At 39.4% G+C, this 21,349-nt stretch overlaps 2 protein-coding genes across 2 annotated transcripts; both read right to left on the minus strand.

Annotated features, from left to right (window-relative positions):
* Positions 1 to 969: 969 nt before the first annotated feature.
* On the minus strand, positions 970 to 20,474 carry LOC121369388. Its single transcript, XM_041494456.1, has 5 exons — positions 20,336 to 20,474; positions 12,475 to 13,886; positions 10,493 to 10,643; positions 9,602 to 9,740; positions 970 to 4,156 (listed from the first exon to the last, which is right to left on the minus strand). Exons 2-5 carry the CDS (start codon positions 13,881 to 13,883, stop codon positions 3,423 to 3,425), a joined length of 2,433 nt encoding a protein of 810 aa, XP_041350390.1. The 5' UTR covers positions 13,884 to 13,886; positions 20,336 to 20,474; the 3' UTR covers positions 970 to 3,422.
* Positions 1,267 to 3,216, minus strand: LOC121368952 (extensin-like). Its single transcript, XM_041493717.1, has 2 exons — positions 3,201 to 3,216; positions 1,267 to 1,979 (listed from the first exon to the last, which is right to left on the minus strand). Exons 1-2 carry the CDS (start codon positions 3,214 to 3,216, stop codon positions 1,267 to 1,269), a joined length of 729 nt encoding a protein of 242 aa, XP_041349651.1.
* Positions 20,475 to 21,349: the final 875 nt, after the last annotated feature.

Here is a 21,349-nt window from a genome sequence, read left to right on the forward strand (position 1 = left end):
ATCTTACAAATCAGTAACTCAATGTTCTAAACCATCTTACAACTCAGTAACTCAATGTTCTAACCATCAAGCCATCTTACAACTCAGTAACTCAATGTGCTAACCATCAAGCCACCTTACAACTCAGTAACACAATGTGCTAACCATCAAGCCATCTTACAACTCAGTAACTCAATGTGCTAACCATCAAGCCATCTTACAACTCAGTAACACAATGTGCTAACCATCAAGCCATCTTACAACTCAGTAACTCAATGTGCTAACCATCAAGCCATCTTACAACTCAGTAACACAATGTGCTAACCATCAAGCCATCTTACAACTCAGTAACACAATGTGCTAACCATCAAACCATCTTACAACTCAGTAACTCAATGTGCTAACCATCAAACCATCTTACAACTCAGTAACACAATGTGCTAACCATCAAGCCATCTTACAACTCAGTAACACAATGTGCTAACCATCAAGCCATCTTACAACTCAGTAACTCAATGTGCTAACCATCAAACCATCTTACAACTCAATAGGTCTATTATATATTAGGCAACAAAGCAGCACAAATGTAATATTAAACCAGGTTCTGTTATAGTGTAAATTCAATAACATCTAAACACACCGTGAACAACTGTTAAATTATAAAAATATCTGCCATTTATAGTAACACATTATTCCTAATTTTAAAATGTATGTCTACAACAAACAAGATTATTTGGCTTGCTGGGCCTCATATTTTAAACTTCATAAATGTAGTTGTAATTGTTTTCCAAGTACATTATGCACTAATATAAGAATTACCAGATTCTAGTAGGTTTTTCTTATGCTTATTATTATTATTTTTTTAATTAAAAAGAAAGAAAGAAATAAGTGACACTACCAGTAAGTATTTTGTTTTACAGTTATTGATAAAAAATGTTTACTAGCCATCATCTTTCACAAATAAATATATTGAAACAAAAACACTTCTACCAAACTCAACTTCATGTTATTTCCATCCATCACTTGTCACAAAATAACAATACATCCAAATTATAGCTAAGCATTATTTCAATATGATGAAAATACGTATTTGTGCACACATGTAATCATGACAAGGCTACATGCATACCTTTGATTTTCCAGCAACAGAATTAACAACAAAATACAATATTAATTACAATCTGGCACCCTGGCTGCAACGTGCTTTCAGCTGTAAATTAAACAACATACAAAGTATCTTTAAAATTAACTGCATTATAAACTATTTCAATTCAGCCATGCCATACATCAGAGCATTAAACTGGAAAGAACGCGGGGACCCAAGGAGTAGGCATGCCATAAAGAGTGGGTGGGGACCCAAGGAGTAGGTGGGGACCCAAGGAGTAGGCGGGGACCCAAGGAGTGGGTGGGTAACCAGAGGAGTGGGCAGGGACCCATGGAGTGGGTGGGTAACCAGAGGAGTGGGCAGGGACCCAAGGAGTGGGTGGGTAACCAGAGGAGTGGGTGGGGACCCAGGGAGTAGCCGGGGACCCGAGGAGTAGGCGTGGAATCGGAATCGGAACTATTTTCTCGTGCCCCTATCCAGAACGGTTCAGGCACGCCCGCCATGGATCCATGTTCTGGCATCGCCAGTCCACGGTTCCATGGTGGGGGAGTAGGCGTAGATCCAAGGAGTTGGCGGGACACAAGGAGTAGGTGGGGACGCAAGGAGTAGGTGGGGACCCAAGGAGTGGGTGGGTAACCAGAGGATTGAGTGGGTAACCAGAGGAGTGGGTGGGGACTCAGGGAGTAGCCGGGGACCCAAGGAGTGACCGGGGACCTGGGGAGTGGGCGGGACACAAGGAGTAGGCGTGGATCAAAGGAGTGGGCGGGACACAAGGAGTAGGCGTGGATCCAAGGAGTGGGCGGGACACAAGGAGTAGGTGTGGATCCAAGGAGTGGGAGGGACACAAGGAGTAGGCGTGGCTCCAAGGAGTGGGCGGGACCCGAGAACACTTTCCCTACAGCTCAACTCTGTACGTTTATGCATTTAACATTCTCCACTAGTTCAATCACAATAAACCTGAATATATATTGCATTCCTTTTTGTAAAAAAACAAAAACAAAACAAAAACAAAAATGTATCAAATGCAAAATTAAACAATTAAACTAATAAAAAAATTACAGGATCATACCAGCACTAACAGGAACGTAGGATTGCACCAAGACCATCATCCAGTGTCATAAGTTAACAGTATTACCGGCATTAAATCTTTATACTATTATGGTGCTAACAGTCACTGGAATTTAGTCTACAATGCCAAATTTCTCTTATTGTTTCTCTGAGAATATCAATGAACAATATACAACGTGATGTGCTTGTGACATGTACAAAATAGTTTCATTGAGCCAATAAAGGCAAACAATAATTTATGCGACATAACGTATACCATTAATGTAACTTCATAGTTATTTTTCTGAGAAACATTCATAATACGACACACATTAATATGAGAGACCCATTTCCCCATTATTTTCATATTTGGTTTTTGTTTGTAAAGATGAATACACAGATATTTATGTCATAAGTGTCACATGTTTTTGAACTCATGCAAAATCATACTAAATATCAAATGAATAGAATAAAACTAACAGATTGGTAATAAAGAAAAAACATCCAAAGTTTATACAATATGGTATTTGAGCAACACATACACTATAACAATCAGTGTGTTACACTATGTCCACTAACTACGACATGCCACTGTATAATACAACAGTGTGTTTAAACATTATATATTAAGGCTATGAATGCACATTAAATATCAGTAATGTAATAAAATATACAGCAGTACGTTGTAATAATACTTCAATACAATTGTTAATTAATAAATCTGCACTGACGATTCTCCCATGACAAGACTTGAAAAAATTAATGTATGAAATGTGAAAAACCAAAAACAAACCAAAATAAAACAAAGAGCCTAAAAGATCAATTGCATGTTATGTTTCCAGTTTGCAACCCCTGCAATTAATAAAATGTCCACAGCAAACAAACATGCAATCGAAAACAGAACGGAATATAGTCCAAGGCAAAAAGGTGCTGTGGAGAATGAAAAACTCCACGGCAATCTCCACGCCACTGCCGATTGCCGGGGGCAACTGCAGGGGTTTATTTGTTTATAGTTTGAACAAATGCAAAGCACCCTATTTAGTTACACGGGTCCAAGTGAAAATCTCACGAGTTACAGCCAACATGAGAAGTCTGAACAATAAGAGGAATACATTATATTTGCATATAGTTTTAAAAGTAGCTACATGTATCATTGTCTCCATAAATTACCATTTTTGTTAAAGTAACTAACAGTCGACTTCATTGCTCTGTCAAGACACGTTGAATTGCGATTTGAACACAAAACAGACTTCATGGATTAGCAAGCTCTTCACTTCTGCCTTCCTTTCATCTACCCACCACACCCTCCCCCACACCCTCCTCCACAACCGCCACCACATCCTCCACCTCCACATCCTCCACCTCCTCCCCCACAGCCACCCCCTCCTCCTCCACACCCACCACCACATCCTCCACACCCGCCACACCCACCACAAGCACCCCCACCGCCATCCCCACCACCATCACCCCCTGCGTCACCCGCATCTCCTTCCCCACCACCCCCGAGATCTGCTCCGTCACCCCCGGGGTCTGCGTCCACCCCAGTGTCGATGCCGTCAACATCGCCCATCCCACCGCCACCACAGCCGGCGCATGCGTTCATGCCGTAGGTGTTGTGGATGTAGAAGTTGGAGGGTGTCATGACGATGAAGCCAGCGGCCATGATGAAAGCCATGTCGTTGGAGGGACACGCAGCCACGGCCCGACTCCCGCGCGTCACCGACACCTTCTGAACAGGGTCGCCCGGTTTCCAGTCTTTGGGTCTGGGCTGGCAGAGCACGTGGAGGAGGGCGACGGAGAAGGTGAGTGCGAGGTTCTCGGCCATCTCGGTACAGCCGGGGTTCAGCTGGATCGTGCCCTTCTTCAGGTCCACGTTGACCGCCTCCAGCGAGAAGTTGAACGAGTTCGACAGGTAGCCCACCATACCCAGGTCCTGCCAGCTGCGGGTCGACAGCTTGAACAGCTTGATGGACAGATAGCCTGGGCTGCCGGGAACACCGCGTTTACCTTTCTTCTGACGAGTTCCTGGTCACATGAAAAACAAAGGAAAACTGTTCTTCAGATGGACTGAAACCAGTACTGTAAAATATTTTATTTTCGCATGAAATGTATTTTCGCCTTTTTATAAAATTCTTGAAAAATTCCACGCGAAATTAAAGGTCGACGAAAATTGGGTATTGAAAAAAAGAAAGAAAAAAAAGTAGTCTCGTTCAATCAGACCCGAGACCTCATTAGTTTCCGTTACACAGGACTAGTTATAACAATGCAAGACTTAAAACTTTAAATAAAAAAACAAACAAACAATATATTATAAGATAATAAACGATACTATGTTTTGTATGGTGGTTTTTTTATAAGTGCTTATGATAAAAGAAACACACGTGTTTAGAAAACAGAAGTAAACATCACTGTATGTTAAGATGTGGACGTGAACAAAATCCGGGGTGGGCTTGTACAGCAAATTTATACTCGTAGTACATATTGGGTCTTCACATTAAATGTTGTGCCTTTTGGTCAATCACAAACCAAGTATTTTGACAGTAATAAAGTTTAAATCAAACTTGAGTTAGCATCACGCCTTCAAATTTTGTTTTGTTTTCAGGTTCGTTTTTTATAACAAATTTGAAGATTACGAAAAAGCACACAGTGTAGCCTAGGCACCTTGTGAAAGCTTATAGTATTTTGTAAACAATATCAGTATCAGTACTTCAGGTTTTTTACTGGGGGAAGGGATGGGGGATTCGTGAAAATAAATGCTCGGGAACAGACCCATTTTCATTAAATCGCGAAAATTTTATCTGACGAAAATAAAGTATTTTACAGTATCTAAATGGGAAATCTCAGTTATAAGCAAGCATACAGTTGCAATGACTTTTTGTAAAGCTAATTTTCATCATCAAGAACTATATTTGACAACTACATGACATTGTGTATAACAATTTAACATACTGTAAAATGCTTGTATCTTTTGTTCATGGAGGTATCATTTTCATGTAATTCATGGATTAGTGCAGTCAACTAATTTAAGAATACAATGAAAATATAATACATGGATACCAGGGGTGGGGAAAAGTCCTTTTCTCCCGGTCTGGGACCGATTCTCGATCTCTGAGATCTCTGAGACCGAAATTATTTTTTAAAAACGTGTGTTTGCCGGTCCCACTTTTGTCATTCTTGTCGGTCCGAAGCACCTGTCCATTTCTATTATTGGAACAAATTCTTATCCGTCAAGTGGACCGGCCTGCCAGACATCGGTATCTCATGCATGATTTAAAATAATAAATAAATAGTGGTCAGTATAGCTTGTGTTTCAGACGTCTGTGATTTTAAAGTCTGCCTAAGTATATAGCGTCAGTCACTGAAGTCGGACCTACAGTAGTGTCAATCCACAGCAACTAGGCTAGACATTAATTTTGTCAAAGTTGCTGAGCCAGTCAAGAGATAAAACAGACGTTAACAATAACACCATTCTTGGTGAGAGAGCCATCAAGGCATTACACTCCAATTAAAACAAAGGACCCAGAGTTTGCAACTGGTTACAATAAACACCTGTCAACACCTATGTACGGAGCTTTGTCGGGTCGGGTCGAGTGTCCCAGTCCGAAGCAAGAGACTTTTGTGCAATACAAACTGCTTGAAATAGCATAAAATATACTGAAATAATCAATAAATGTATTTATTGTTGACTGTTCAATGTAGTCTATCCAATAATTATAAAGGATTTTAAAGTTAACAAAAGGTTTCCACTTTTTTTTTAACAAGTGGGAGTAAGCAGAACAGCTACATGTACTGGTTATCTCAAGAGCCTCTCAAGACTCTCAGTTTGGCCAGCGATGAAGTTAGACGTGGTTTCATGCGCTCTCAACTTACCCCCCCCCCCCCCCACCTGGGGGGACTGATCGCTAGTTATGGATCGCTGTTGGAGTACCGCGTCGCATACACCGGGTCACGGGCAACTGTGACCTTGGTGTATGGCGACGCGGCTACAGCCAAGAGGAAGGGAACTAGGAAGAGGAAACGTGCTCCAGGGGCGGCTCAGGCAGGGACAAAGCTGGCGGCTCAACCTCCAGTGGCGGTCCCGTCAGTGGCGCCAACCAGCTGGACCGACTGTTCAGATGCGGGAAGTGGAGCAGCCAACCAGTGCACTGCGACCAGCGTCACCTGTTCCCGCTTGTCGTTCGTCTGCGTCGAGACCCCCATCCACGGGGGACCCCGCGACGGCGACTCTGGATGTTGGGGCTGTCAAGAGGAAGGCCGTGACCCCCCCCCCGGGGGACCAACCAGCCAAGACGCGACCTTCTACTTCCTCTTCGGGTGACTGGAGAGTGGCAGCGTGGAAGATCAAAGGCCAGTACTCTAAGTACTTGGTGGGAGACATCACGGACCCCGACAGACTGCCAGGCGGGGTCCACGAAGAAAACTTCAAGACGTTTCCCGATGGCCACCAGGTCGCCATCTACACGGTCAAACTATGGGGAGTGGAAGCTATAGTAGTGACGTCACGCCGGGATGATCTTTACTGACAGGGATTCCTCAGCCATGACATGGATAACAACACCATCCACAGAATCATGAAGATCGTCACCGGCGCCCAGTACCCACAGATGGTCCACTGCCTTAGCACCCACAGCTACAGGAGACTGGTGCCTCACTTTGAGGAGAGGAACATCATCACCTCCCCGTAGATGCTGTGCACCCAAACGGCCTTAACGAGGCCACTCGCGTGGACATATCGATCGGACTTTAAACTTTTAAAATTTTATGTCGAAATTACTTCTTTTTTAAAAATATTATTAAATAGTCCGATCCTCTCTTCTTTCTCTTATTTAATTTTGGACTGTCCTTCTAAAATGCTCCAAATTATATAAATATTCAACCGAGCAGTCAATTCTTTTTTATTTTTGGCATGTAACCTTTTTATTTTTTTATCTATTAACGTCTTTATTAATTGCTATTTTCAAAATTCTGCGACCAGTTTCAACCCCCCCCCCCCCACCCCCCATCCTGAGTCAGGCCACCGATCTTATCGGAGGTCGGACTCGGGATGGGCGTGTTCGAAACCCTAGTGGTATATGGGCACGTTAAACTAGTTATCATCATCATCACAAGAGCCAGTAGAGGTAAAATTTCGTCCAATCAGTGATGATGTTATTAATCTCTTTGTCTAAACATGTGCTAGCTCAGGCGGTTAAACGCTTCAACGGTGCCATCTTTTATTAATTTTCAAGACGCAGTACTGAATACTCGTACTTTTTATACATATATGAGATTTAAATTCATAACTTTTATTCCTTTTTTATATTATTTATTCCATTATGTAAAATATATACAATTTGTGGGGTGTTTTCTTTTCACTGATGTGATAAAAAAGTGTTTTTTTTTTATTCCTTTCTTTTCCCCCCTCTTCCCCCCCCCCCCCCCGTTAATGATGACATCAAGCGGGACCAATTGACAATTTAATCTTCCCCTATCCCTGATGGATACTGTCACAACCATATTTTATTGTAAATATGTTATCTTGTATAAATGTTAATGGGGTGTAGATTTAGAGAATAACTAACGAGCTACGAGGAATTACGGATTATCTGTCCCGAGTGAATTAATGTTGTAAACCCGAGCCTTTGGCGAGGGTTTTACAGCATTAATTCACGAGGGACAGATAATCCGTAATTCCTCGTAGTGAGTTGGTTATTCTCTTTATTACTCATTGTCAATCTTTAACGATTTTAAAAGTATATGTACGTTCTCGCTGCTGTAACAACTAACAAGCTCTACCAGCCATAACAATATATTCATACGCGCCGTTACCGGTGCACACCCAACAGTATCCACCAAAGAATAGTTCCAAAAAAACCCAGTCAAAATAATAAAATAAAAACATTTTTAAACATTTGTACATATATTTTGTTTATTAATTTTTGACTACAATATAGTAGTAGTCTTGACCTACAATATAGTAATAGTTTTGAATGGAATCATGAATGAACAAAAAGTAGTCCCGGCAGTATGTAATTGCCAATCAAATCTTGTCTTTTTAAAGCCAGCCAATCAGTGACTGTAGAAGCAATCTGCACACTGTGCAGAGATCGAAAAAATATTACCCCGTATATTTGAGCCCATATGGGTAATAAAATTGTGTATATTATGTATTTATTGGCAGTGTTTAGATGGTCCCTTTTTATATGCACAGTCAAATACTGTAGCACTTGTAATGGTTTGATCTGCACGGGCAAAGCTTGACTGCGGACTGTTCCATTTTGGTTGTCACCATGATAAAAGTGCTGGTTTGGGTTATTGCCGGGGTAGAACCTATCGTGTGGCATACTGTGCACGAGCGGCAATGGGCGTGTGTGTGGACATGGCGTGGTAACTTGGTGTTATGGAAGGGTTTGCCATGAACAACTGGGGTCGTATTTTGGTTCTAAGCTGGTAGTATGGTTCTGAGGGTTGCCAGCAGTATTTGTGTTGCCGTTTCAGTCAATGGAGATGGATGGTGGAACACCAAAGTGGTGTTAACCTTGGTGATGGTTGCAAGGACTGATCGACCTTGTTTGGAGACCGCGACCCTGTTGATGACTACGACCGTAACTTGTGGATTTCAAGTATCCGGAGTTTAAAAATACTCTGTGGTCTGGGGTCTGGGGTCTGGGGTCTGGTGTCTGGTGTGAACTGGTGTCTGGTGTGAACTGGTGTGAAGTTCAAGTATATGAAGTTTGAAAAGACTGTGGTCTGGATTTCAGTGTGATAAACTGAACTGTATTCAGCATTTACCAGTGTTTGAATATGACTATATATAACTATAATTTCTGAACTAACCTTGGAGAAGTTTGTAGTTTTGGTGAAATATATATATTGAACTGGTTTGTTTATTTGTTGTTGTTTCTGTTGGGAGATCGTCAAATTGGGGCCCTTGATACATATAATACAAATTTATTATATTACTTTTAGATCCACAAATTTTAGTACCCAACGAAATGGGTTGTTTTAGGATTTGTTTTGGGGTTTTTTGGTTTGTTATTTAGCAAAAGTGGAAATTGAAGCCCAATGAAAATGAAGTTTACAAATAAAAAATGACACGCAAACTCATGCGTGTACTAAACCTTTTTTCACTACAAATGAGTTATCCTGACACATCCATGAATTGAGTCTGAAGAAATTGTCCAATTGTAGTTTGCACATTTTACGAAAAATCTACAATGTGTTTTCTCCTTTTTTAAATATATATATGATATTTCTATGTATATAGAGGAATATAATATAATTTATCGTCCTTTTATTTTATTTTCTGAACTCATGAGATTTCTTTAAAAACAAATTATTTTCTAATTATTAGATTGATATTTTCAAATAAAAAAATTTCAAGCATGTATACACTGAAATTAAAGAACATTTCTAGGTCTGTACTGACTTGACATTTCACATGACACATCCGATTTTTAGTATTGTTTTCCTTAAAGTAGATTTACGTACCTTTAATGCCAGGAATTCCACGTTTGAAACCAGTCCACCTTCCTACAACAATCCCCCAGTCACCTGCATTGTTTTTAATTAGGACAGCTCTTTCACCTGCCCGAGGATTCAAGGTCACGCACTTGTCTGCCTTTTTAACCTAGTGTAATATATAAAAACAGTCACACTTGTCTGCCTTTTTAACCTACAGTGTAACATAAAAAAATAGTCACGCACTTGTCTGCCTTTTTTAGCTACAGTGTAACACATAAAAACAGTCACGCACTTGTCTGCCTTTTTAAGCTACAGTGTAATATATAAAACAGTCATGCACATCATAGTTTTATGTGTTTTACTTGCAGTATGACACTTTTGTTGAACATGTGTTGCATATCAGTCTATAAAACTAAGTCACTGATTAATATAATTTTACTGGTGTCAGGCTTTGAAATATGGTATTATAAAAGCAATGCAATAACTTAGTTCAACATGTCTAATTCTATTACTTGTTCTCACTGGAGCCGTTTAACACTTACCTAATTCAAAGTAATGCTGAAACCTCGGCTGCATATGCATACTTTATGAAAGAACATGACAATGTGTACATAAAGTAAAAATAAAGTTCATGGTAACTCATGTAACAAACGTACCCCCCCCCACCCCTACACCCCCCCCCCCCACCCCACCACCAAAACCAGCACCCGCCATTCTGACTTGAATAAGCAATACTAAAATCTGGCCTCTTGTGATACTTAGTCTGAAAAAATGTTGGCTACTCTTACTGAATAACAAGAACAATTTTATATGCACTTTCCCACCGACATGTGTTTGGTATAGCAACTGTAGGGCTGCAGGTTTTGAGAGCCAAATGGTCGACCTCCAGTGACCACCACAACCAAACAACCGACTCACCAGTGGAGGAAGAGGAAGCTGATCTGATCCAATGAGGTGGGCGACGGCGGCCATCTTGTCATGGTAGAACACATGGATCGCCGACAGTAACAACGGCAGACTGTGGATGATGCGGCATGTGAACATCACCTGCCCCGTGTGGTTGACAAATCTACAGAACACAGCAAAACAGCAGCTTATGAAATATTCATCACTTTTCTCATATGCGGACATATCCAATAAATACCAGTCCCTAAAATTAAACATCTACATTTACAGGCTTTAAGCTCTTGTTTGCCAAATAAAATTTATGAGGTTAAATTTCATGATGTATTCATTCCATTATCAAGCGATAAAATTAAAAAGCTATTTCAAGTATTAGCAAAGGGTTCATAATAATGAGTACAATACGACCTGCTGTTATTATTGTAATGTAGCAGGCTAAAAGAAACATGTCCCACTCAGAAAAAATATGTCCTGCTACAAATAAGACAATATTGGTTGAGGGGACGGTTTGGGACAGTATATGGAAAATTACGACCTCCGAGATGTATTTTAGTGCTTTATGCAATTAAAATATAACAGAATTATGAGATAAACGAAACAATCATACATACATCTCTCTCTTGAAACATGACCTGTCACTGATTTATGAATTATGAGATAAACAGGAGATGAGACAATCATACATCCATCTCTCTCTTGAAACATGACCTGTGATTTATGAATTGTGAGATAAACAGGAGATGAGACAATCACACATCCATCTCTCTCTTGAAACATGACCTGTGATTTATTAATTATGAGATAAACAGGAGATGAGACGATCATACATACATCTCTCTCTTGAAACATGACCTGTGATTTATGAATTGTGAGATAAACAGGAGATGAGACAATCATACATACATCTCTCTCTCTCGAAACATGACCTGTGATTTATGAATTGTGTGATAAACAGGAGATGAGACAATCATACATCCATCTCTCTCTTGAAACATGACCTGTGATTTATGAACTGTGAGATAAACAGGAGATGAGACAATCATACATCCATCTCTCTCTTGAAATATGACCTGTGATTTATGAATTGTGAGATAAACAGGATATGAGATAATCATACATACATCTCTCTCTTGAAACATGACCTGTGATTTATGAATTGTGAGAAACAGGAGATGAGAATCATACATCCATCTCTCTCTTGAAACATGACCTGTGATTTATGAATTGTGAGATAAACAGGAGATGAGACAATCATACATCCATCTCTCTCTTCAAACATAACCTGTGATTTATGAATTGTGAGATAAACAGGAGATGAGACAATCATACATACATCTCTCTCTCTCGAAACATGACCTGTGATTTATGAATTGTGAGATAAACAGGAGATGAGACAACCATACATACATCTCTCTCTCTCTCTCTCAACATGACCTGTGATTTATGAATTGTGAGATAAACAGGAGATGAGACAATCATACATACACCTCTTTCTTCAAACATGACCTGTGATTTATGAATTGAGAGATAAACAGGAGATGAGATAATCATACATACATCTCTCTCTTGAAACATGACCTGTGATTTATGAATTGTGAGATAAACAGGAGATGAGACAATCATACATACATCTCTCTCTTGAAACATGACCTGTGATTTGTGAATTTTGAGATAAACAGGAGATGAGACAACCATACATACATCTCTCTCTCTCGAAAATTGACCTGTGATTTATGAATTGTGAGATAAACAGGAGATGAGACAATCATACATACATCTCTCTTGAAACATGACCTGTGATTTATTGGTAGCTATAACAGGTGACAGGTGCTTTTTGCAGGAGAGAGACGAGGGATGTGGATAGCAACAGAAATTGAAAGATCGGAGTTCCTGCCAGATGAGGAAGAAATAATAACATGGAATGCAAAGGAGAGCAACAAAAGGTGGAAATGGGATAAAAATAGTATATTTTATATGTCAACTAAAAACAGACTCACTTGTGTGATGCGACTTCACAGTTGTTCTGAAGCCCAGGCTGCAGTGGTGGTAGAGGCACAGGACCCCACAGCTGCTCCACGGTCTCTGGCATCACGCAGTTTTCGTACATGCCTGGCTGCAGGAACAGCAAGCAGGCACCGACCCGCGACTGGCTGAGTGAGCCGTTGAAGGTCACCTTCAGCCCATTGGTCTGGTTAGCACCGGTCAGACTGAGGTTGCCCGTCAGGTCCAAGCTCCCGCTAGACTGGGTCTCCACCATCGGCATCAACTGGTACTGGTTCTCTCCGATGTTCACCTTGCTTCCAAAACATGCAAAACCGGTTTTCTCTTGCAGGCGAAATGTTAGACAGTTAGCCAGCTTTGTGTCAAAGACAAAATGGGCTAAGGATTTTCCTTGCCATTCCTGTTTTGGACTTTTGAAAGAAGCAACACTCTGCACGTCTCGGTTATTTGCAGACGTCAAGACATTCAAGCGGAAATGTTTCATTGTCTGAGGCACATTCTCAATCTTGACTTTCTCCAGGATGACTGTAGCCTGTTTAGTTGACACTGCAAAGACATCTTCAGCACCCATCTTGTACAGTTTGCCTGCTGGAGGATCACCTCGATACATTGCCCCGTACATGGAGAAACTTTCATTGAACGTATTCTTCCAGACGTCCCTTGTTTCTAGATCAGCGGTTGCTAGCTTGGATCCAGGACTGCGGTCGTTGACGCTATCATCATGGTTGAATGTCTTTCCAAGCAGATCTTCCGTATCTTTCTTGTAGATGAGAGGGTGCAGCTGGTGTGAATGCCAAACCAAGTCAATGTCATAGCAGGGAACCAGGAAGTGGCCTGGGTTCTGCTTTTTCATGTAAAGGTATTTCTTGTAACGAAGCACCCCTGACTGCAGAAAATGGTGGTCTTCATAATGAGGCAACGACACCTGGTAGAAGAAAACTTTCTGTCTCGATACAGCTGCTGCTACATCGTAGTATATTTTCCGTGGAGTAGACGTATACTTTGGGTTGACATTTTCTCCATGTAAATCAATCTGCCATGGGTCGTTTGGATACATCTCTTGCCAGTATTTGCGAGCCTTCTCCAGACCCTGACTTCGCTCACTGTGGCTCATCAACTTGTGGTCTATAATGCATCCCACCAGTACATGGCAGTCCTTCTGATACAGTAACGGGGACAGCATGTGACAATGCCAGATCCACTCAATATCCAGAGGAGCTGCCAGGCGTTCCTTGGGGTGTTTCGCAGCCAGTGGAAGCCACAGATTTTCATATCTGAATATCGCCTGAGTGACGACAGGACCATCAAATAGAGCGGGATAATGATCAACTTCACGTAGAAAGGAAAGTTGATGGAGTGCAGCATCAATGAGCTCTACTCCAAATTTAATCTTTGTATAATCCATTTTCTAAAAGAATTTAAACAAAGTAATTAGCAGGGAATACTTTGTTGAGAAGCATGTAGTGATTTGCCAAGCAAGTGATAGAGATCACTACACAACTCTAAAACATCAATCAGTAGTTAATGTGTGGTGCATCAACTTGTTTGTAAAGGTCACACGACATTCGTAGCAGATGGTAATAACCTCCTAAAATCTCATTTTCACTTGTCATAGCTCATACAGACTGGATGCAGTGCATGTGCGTGCATGCGTGCGTGCGTGTGTGTGTGTGTGTGCGGTCCGATTGTTGTGTCTGATACATGCATATATGTGGTTTGCATTTTTGGCATACACCCCATATATGCTTGTATTGCGGCTGGCTGCATGCATTTTGCATCGCACACATCTAGTCTAAACACTCTCATTAAAACTTTTGTTTGGTTTTAGCCAGACCTTACCGTTGGTGCGTCCAGTCTAGATGCTCTCATTGAAACTAATATATTTTGATATTTGTTTTAGCCAGACCGTACAGGTGATGTGTCCAGTCTAGACTCTCATTGCTACTAATATATTTTGATGCTTGTTTTAGCCGGACCTTACAGGTGGTGTGTCAGTCTAGACTCTCATTCAAACTAATATATTTTGGTAGACATATTGTTATATTAGGATGTGCACAATGGTAAATAGCCTAATGCCGTAATGGACTGGTAGACAGATATTGTTATATTAGGATGTGCACAGTGGTAAATAGCCTAATGCCGTAATGGACTGGTAGACAGATATTGCTATATTAGGATGTGCACAGTGGTAAATAGCCTAATGCCGTAATGGACTGGTAGACAGATATTGCTATATTAGGATGTGCACAGTGGTAAATAGCCTAATGCCGTAATGGACTGGTAGACAGATATAGCTATATTAGGATGTGCAGTGGTAAATAGCCTAATGCCGTAATGGACTGGTAGACAGATATTGCTATATTAGGATGTGCAGTGGTAAATAGCCTAATGCCGTAATGGACTGGTAGACAGATATTACCATATTAGGATGTGCACAGTGGTAAATAGCCTAATGCTGTAATGGACTGGTAGACAGATATTGCTATATTAGGATGTGCATAGTGGTAAATAGCCTAATGCCGTAATGGACTGGTAGTTTACACGTCTATGATACATACACATGTATGTAGCCTGTTATTAGTTATGCATAGTTTAAGCTGCCATTCATAACATCGGCAAAAGCAATTTAAAGTTGAAATCTGGTACATGTATGTCATTACAAAATCGCCAAAATGCAAATTAATATAAAAACCATTTGTACATATATAGCTATTTTAAAAAATAATTCTGTTATTTGAAATTGGCTACAGATTTCCCGATCAAATTTTTTAATTACTTTTTAGCATCAAGCTTAAACTCTAAGTATTAATTAACAGTATTATACTGTCACTTGTCTTTTTTTTTAAATTAGCATTCTTGGCTATACATACAGCGGGTGCATGCGGTGCCAATAGAATAAAGTAATATACATGTATGTACACAACAGCAGGCTTAACATACAATCACAACAATAAGGTGGTTGACAAAACCATTAATCTTACAGCATATTGGCAAACAAAACAAATAATAAACTCATCATTCACAGTTACATGGACACAAACCAAGAATTGGAACATTGTTAGCAGTAAAATTGTCGTGAAAAATACTATGGACACTATTTTTCCATGAGCAGCATTTTATTTTGCCATGGTCATTTTCTTAATTGCATGGGTCAAAACCTACATCATCAGATTCATGGCATGATAACATTTCTAGCTATGCCGCTTATTGTAATGTCATCCATGGAAGCTGGAACACGCTTAAAGGAGGCAGCCATTTTGTACCATCCTAGTGAATACGCCCTCTGGCGAGCTGGTGGTTACGTAATACCTAACGTGTCACGTCAGGAATTAGTCTTCGAACTGAAGAAACTAAACATACCTGATTTTTGCGAATACATCGCAATGTTCTGTAATAATAGCCATCCCAGTAAGCCAGTAACAATTATATATTATTTTTTAATACAAAATAAACCACCATTCTCAAAGTGTTGAAATAACTGTATTATGTTTTGTACATAAATTAACCCATGTACTAAAATAATAATCGGAGTGTTTTCTTGGTTAATTGGTCTTTTCTTTCCATGGCCTGTACCTGTGGTTCCTGATTGGCAGGTGTATATTTAGACGGTCCCCAGACACACTAAAAAGACGTGCCTCTTTTATTAAGATCACAGGGTATTGCGTTATAACCGCACGGATACCCCTCTATTCATAATGGGACATTACCAGCCACCCTGCGTTATTACTGTAAGTAATTCTGTAAAACCCTTGCTTAAGTAGACTTTCCCATCTAAAATCACAAAACTGACCAATTAAGTCGTCCCAAAGAAAAGAGAAGTATCACTTGGGTATCGTGAGTGGTCATTTTTGTACACTACCAATACTAGGCAATAGGCCTAATAATATGCATTTTTTCTTTGGATTTTTTAAAAAAGAAAAATACTGTAACTTCATTTCATTCTATTGATGCAAACTGAAATATATTTAGTTAAATAGTTTATTATACAGTCAAGTCATTTATGTTGTTTTACAAGTCAGGTTGATGAAAGCGAAGCGCCTTGTCGTAAATTAGAGTGTTTGTTTACGCTGTGTATAGAGGAGATGGACTGAGCTGATGTCACTTCGCCCCAAGCTATACCACCGGACATCACAAAAAAGAAACAAAATGGCTGCCCCCAGTTAGCAGGAATAATCATGTTTTTTTATTAACTCTAAAATTACGCATTTTTCATTTGTTAAAGTGTCAGTATGTGTTGGTGGTCCGGGTATGCATCTTTTCCAACACATAAGGCTCTTGTTTGAGTTGACCCTACCTTTAAAATAAAAGTCCCATTCACAGAAAGCTTACAAGTGTAATTTTGTTCCATTTGAATTTTTAAGCTAATTAGCTATGCCCACTTGGGGCGCTAGTTCGTATCAAAGGTACTGGTAGGTGATCCAGCTTTTCATTAGTATGTACATTAAATTATTGAAGATATATATCAGGGTTCTTACACTGGAAAAAAACATAAAACTCGAGGACTTTTCCAGGACATTTTAAAATTTGTCCAGGACATGAAATGGTCAATCAATGAATGTTTAGATAACAAATTGTTGTCTGAAATTATACAGGTTATGAGGACAACAAAAGTAAAGATGTGAAGAAAAAAAACCCACAGAACTTTTGGCCTAAATTTCAAGGACACAATAAAATTTAATGCTTTTTCCAGGACATTTCACGCCTGGATTATAAAATCACAACATTCAAGGACACACCAGGATTTCCAGGATATGCAAGAACCTTGTACATGCATAATATATATATATATAGTGATAGGAATATTCTGTCTTGGTTTTCAAGTTTGACTGTTCAAATCACCACATTTCTTTCAAGCTTCTTTTCTCTTTTCACTCTCCTGCATGCTTGAATGTAGGCAACGCCCCAAATCATGTGACTTAATGTTTTCCCCCTGCTGCTGTCACAGCTCTGTTTTTAAACAGCAGATAAGCGGCCCATGCTATGTTTCTCAGCTGCTTTTTCTGTCATTTTGAAAAATAATAATCTTTTATTGGAAAGACTTTATTAATATATTTTAAGGACATATAATTGCGTTATTAATTATTTTTAAAGGGACACGCCCTAGTTGTTAACCATTACGCCGTTGTTTTTCGCTATTAAATCCATTTTCTCACAAATAAAATTGCAATTTACTTACATTTTATTATTTAGAATATACATTTCCATTCACCTGAAGTGTTTTTTGGTAATCCTGGTGTTTGTAATATCACAAAATGCATTTTTCGTATTTCTTAAAAATGCACGTGCATCTGAGAGAAAAAACGTTAAGCAGACAAGGTCTAATCTATTTTTAGAGGGGATCTTCCTGTTTCAACGTCACAGATGTTGGTATACCATGTGACCGTTATCATTTTGGTTCGGTTTGTTTTCTTGTGCACGGTTCGCGCAATCAACATCTGATTTGTTGTTGTTTGCTTGTTGTTCATTTGTGAGGTTTTTCTTCACAGTTTGTGAACATTTTCATTAACAATAAAGTTAAGACAAGTAAGTATCTCAATACAAAACGTTACAAACCCTTAAAACCAATAATTTTGCTAACAATATCTGGAGTGGGGATACAACCTTGGGGGATGGGGGGCACAAGCTATATTGTTACCTTTATTTAAATAGAGGACAAAAAAAACCTTACATTTTCTTCCTGGGGAGGGGAAGTGCCTGCCCACCTCTGGTTCCTACAGACTGTACTACTACTACCACTACCACTACTACCAACAATAATAAATGGTGCATCCAACTGCTAATAACAATAGGTTAGCCACTAGTACCCGGTGCTGAATAGCAAATGTAGGCTAATTGCGGTTTATAGGCCTATATAAAATTTATTATTTCAAACATTGTAGTATAGTTAACATGGTCAGTGACTGACTATCATTGTCATCTTATTCTGATTAAAGTATCATGATTGCTGCAGCAGCCACTTCCTCAACAGAAGCACCCATGTTGGTAAAGTAACTTCCTATTCCAAACACATTCCTTTCGCTGTCCAGGACAGAACAGTTGGAACATGCCCAAAAGAGATGAAAGGAACGCACCCCAAGTCTGTGTGCACTCTGGGAAATTTGTCGTGACAGGCATCGGTGACATCAGAATACTAACTTTCAAAATTATTTCAAGTAATTGGGTCACGGGGATTCCCATGGTATTTATGATATAAAACCTGCTTTTTCACTCTATTTTATAAAAACGTGATCTAAGTGTGTTACAGTTTTGTAGATTAACCAAAATTATAATTAATTTTCGCGGGCTGAAACTAGGGCATGCGACTTTAACAACAAACGAGAACTTTGTATACCATTTGTAATATTGGTTTTCACGAGTGACGTGTCAAGTGACTGCACCAAACCTCTTATGCAATGACTTTGCAGATGAGACTTAACCTTCTGACTACTGCAAGCGAGAGATATCTCGTCCGATGGCACGCCGGTCGACATACTGTACACTGTATAGTGCATTCCTCAATTCATATCTCCTGCCATTTTGCACGTGATACTCACCAGAAAAAAAAAATTCTTAACAGAAAACAGTTTACTTTACAGCACGTTAAGTTTGTTGCTTTTCAGTGAAAAATAGCTTGGAATTTTTAGTTTAAAAAGTTGTTTTCAGCAAGTATTTTTGCTTGACAACAATGGCAGCACGTCACGGCCATTTTCAGGGATCGATAGCTGATTGTGACAGCTAATTTGATACTATATAACGAAAATCACCAAATATTGCAATATGAATCGTAGTTCATTTTTTAAAAACATTCTGGTCAGAAAACCACTGTGATCGGGAATAACGGCCATAAATACTGGACAGCTGGCCACAAATGCCTGTATGTAAACGTGACTTTTTCGATTTTTTGCATAATTTTAATCAGTTACAAATTACAAAAACCCACGAAAATAATACTTACCTATTCATATATGAACTTTATTTTATTTATTTATAAAACATTTAAGTGAATTATAAATTAAAGGTTAACTATGACAGCGGTGTAGAACTATTGCTTATTGGGGTTTACTTAATATTAAACATAATTTAATATAAGGCACAAAAAAATAAACGTTTGTCTCTGATCAGATCAAAAATTGCTGCAGGGTTTTTTGTTTGTTTTTTAAAGCATGAACTGCACAGAAAATGTGGGTATATTGATAGCAAAATAAGGGGCATATTTAAATTAAAATCAGAATGCACGCCTTAGTTCATGTGTGATGGAATTTTGGCTCCAAATGCAGTTTTACCTCACAGCAAAAAATACCCTGCAAAAAACTGACGCCATGCCGAGGGAAATTAAAAAAAGAAAATGATGACACAGAAAACCAGAAATTTATTTTGTTTGGCCTAATGCTACATTGAAAAATGCTGTCTGCTTACAGTTAAAAATATTGTATGCCTACTTCTCTCTTCCTCATTTGTGCAATTTGTTTTGGGGAGGTTTTTGTTCATTCAAAAAACGTATTTGATGTCAAGAGTTCACAGGGTGCAGATTCCTTGAAAAAACCCACCAATTTATATGTAATTTGTAAACACTAAAAGTAAAACAGACCGGTTTTTGGTGGCGACCAGTTCGCGTATTTCTTAATACATTTTATGACAATAACTCAAGTTTCTAAATAGTAAATACACAATGACATGCAGTGTTTTAGACAATAAAAGAGGAATTTTAGTTGTAACAATGTTTAAATATAAAAAAAATCACCGATTGTAAACACAAGCGTCACGCTACACTGATCAACAGAAGCAGGCATTTGATCAACAACACTCAACAGGTCACGAAGCGTTAAAAAAAAACGAGCCGATAAAAAGCCGTCTTGCAAGATAATGTCAAATACTTACATTATTAACAGTTGTCAATCTCGATTATAGAATATTTATTTTCCTAGTAAACAAAGTATAACATTTGAAAAGTGCATAATGTTGATAAAATCTTCAAAATAATGCTCTCAAACGAAAATCCCAATTTTTATTGACAAACATGTCGGCTTGTCTGAAGTCACGTGACGTATGGAAAAATTCATTGTAGACTGTAACCCATGTAAGATCCGGTATCGCATGAAGCATTTCGAAATACCAGTACACAATTTATCATAACTCTGCGTAGTTATCAAACATGGGTCTCAGTGGTGGTATTGTAGGGGTTAACCCATCGTACGCAATGGCGTAGTTTGAGGTGGGGATACCACCCAATCACACATTTTATATTTGCCTGTTCGGTGCAGGGCATGGGCGTACATAGGATTTTGAAAAGGGGGGTTCCAAAATAGATTGCAGAGATATTGGGCATATATTTCTATGTTGATTAAATATAATAATGTCAGATATCAATGTCAGATATGTTAAATTATTAAAAAAAGCGATTTGGGGGGGGTTCGGTCGAACCCATCGAACCCCCCCCCTATGTACGCCCATGCGGGAGTAGGGGGATTGGGGGTCAAACCTTCATACTCGAAACTGAAATTCTTCCTTTAAAAAATCGAGCAGGGTGACATGACATTCCAGCTATAAATTAGGATCGGATCCGGGGTGGGGGTAAAATGGGAAGCAGGGGCGTAGGCTGGGAGGGTTCGGTGAAGCAAATGGTCCGCTTTCAGAACTAAAACATACAGGTTTATACATGTGGAGTTTCTGGTAGTGCAAAAAACAAAATAGAAAAGGTCCACTTGGTTCATATTCGACTCCCCCTCCCCCCAGATCCAGCTCACGCTACGCCCCTGGGAAGGGGGGGTTAAAATGTCACTGCAGTGGATCTTTTGGCAGCAAAGTGTATAACTGTAGACCTATACATATAAATGTCCCTCACTTATACTTCGTGCCAATATTTCAGCTATGACCTGGCTGCCCCTTTTGAAA

The sequence above is a fragment of the Gigantopelta aegis genome, chromosome 3 (genome assembly GCF_016097555.1).
Source record: "Gigantopelta aegis isolate Gae_Host chromosome 3, Gae_host_genome, whole genome shotgun sequence".
NCBI lineage: Eukaryota > Metazoa > Mollusca > Gastropoda > Neomphalida > Peltospiridae > Gigantopelta > Gigantopelta aegis.

Excerpts from the sequence above, each read along its gene's own strand:
- LOC121369388 (XM_041494456.1), bottom strand. The coding sequence starts at position 13,883 with ATGGATTATACAAAGATTAAATTTGGAGTAGAGCTCATTGATGCTGCA. Across the intron at positions 10,644-12,474 it reads TGTGAAGTCGCATCACACAA|ATTTGTCAACCACACGGGGC; the intron begins GTGAGTCTGTTT and ends TGTGTTCTGTAG. Across the intron at positions 4,157-9,601 it reads TGGAATTCCTGGCATTAAAG|GAACTCGTCAGAAGAAAGGT; the intron begins GTACGTAAATCT and ends TCATGTGACCAG.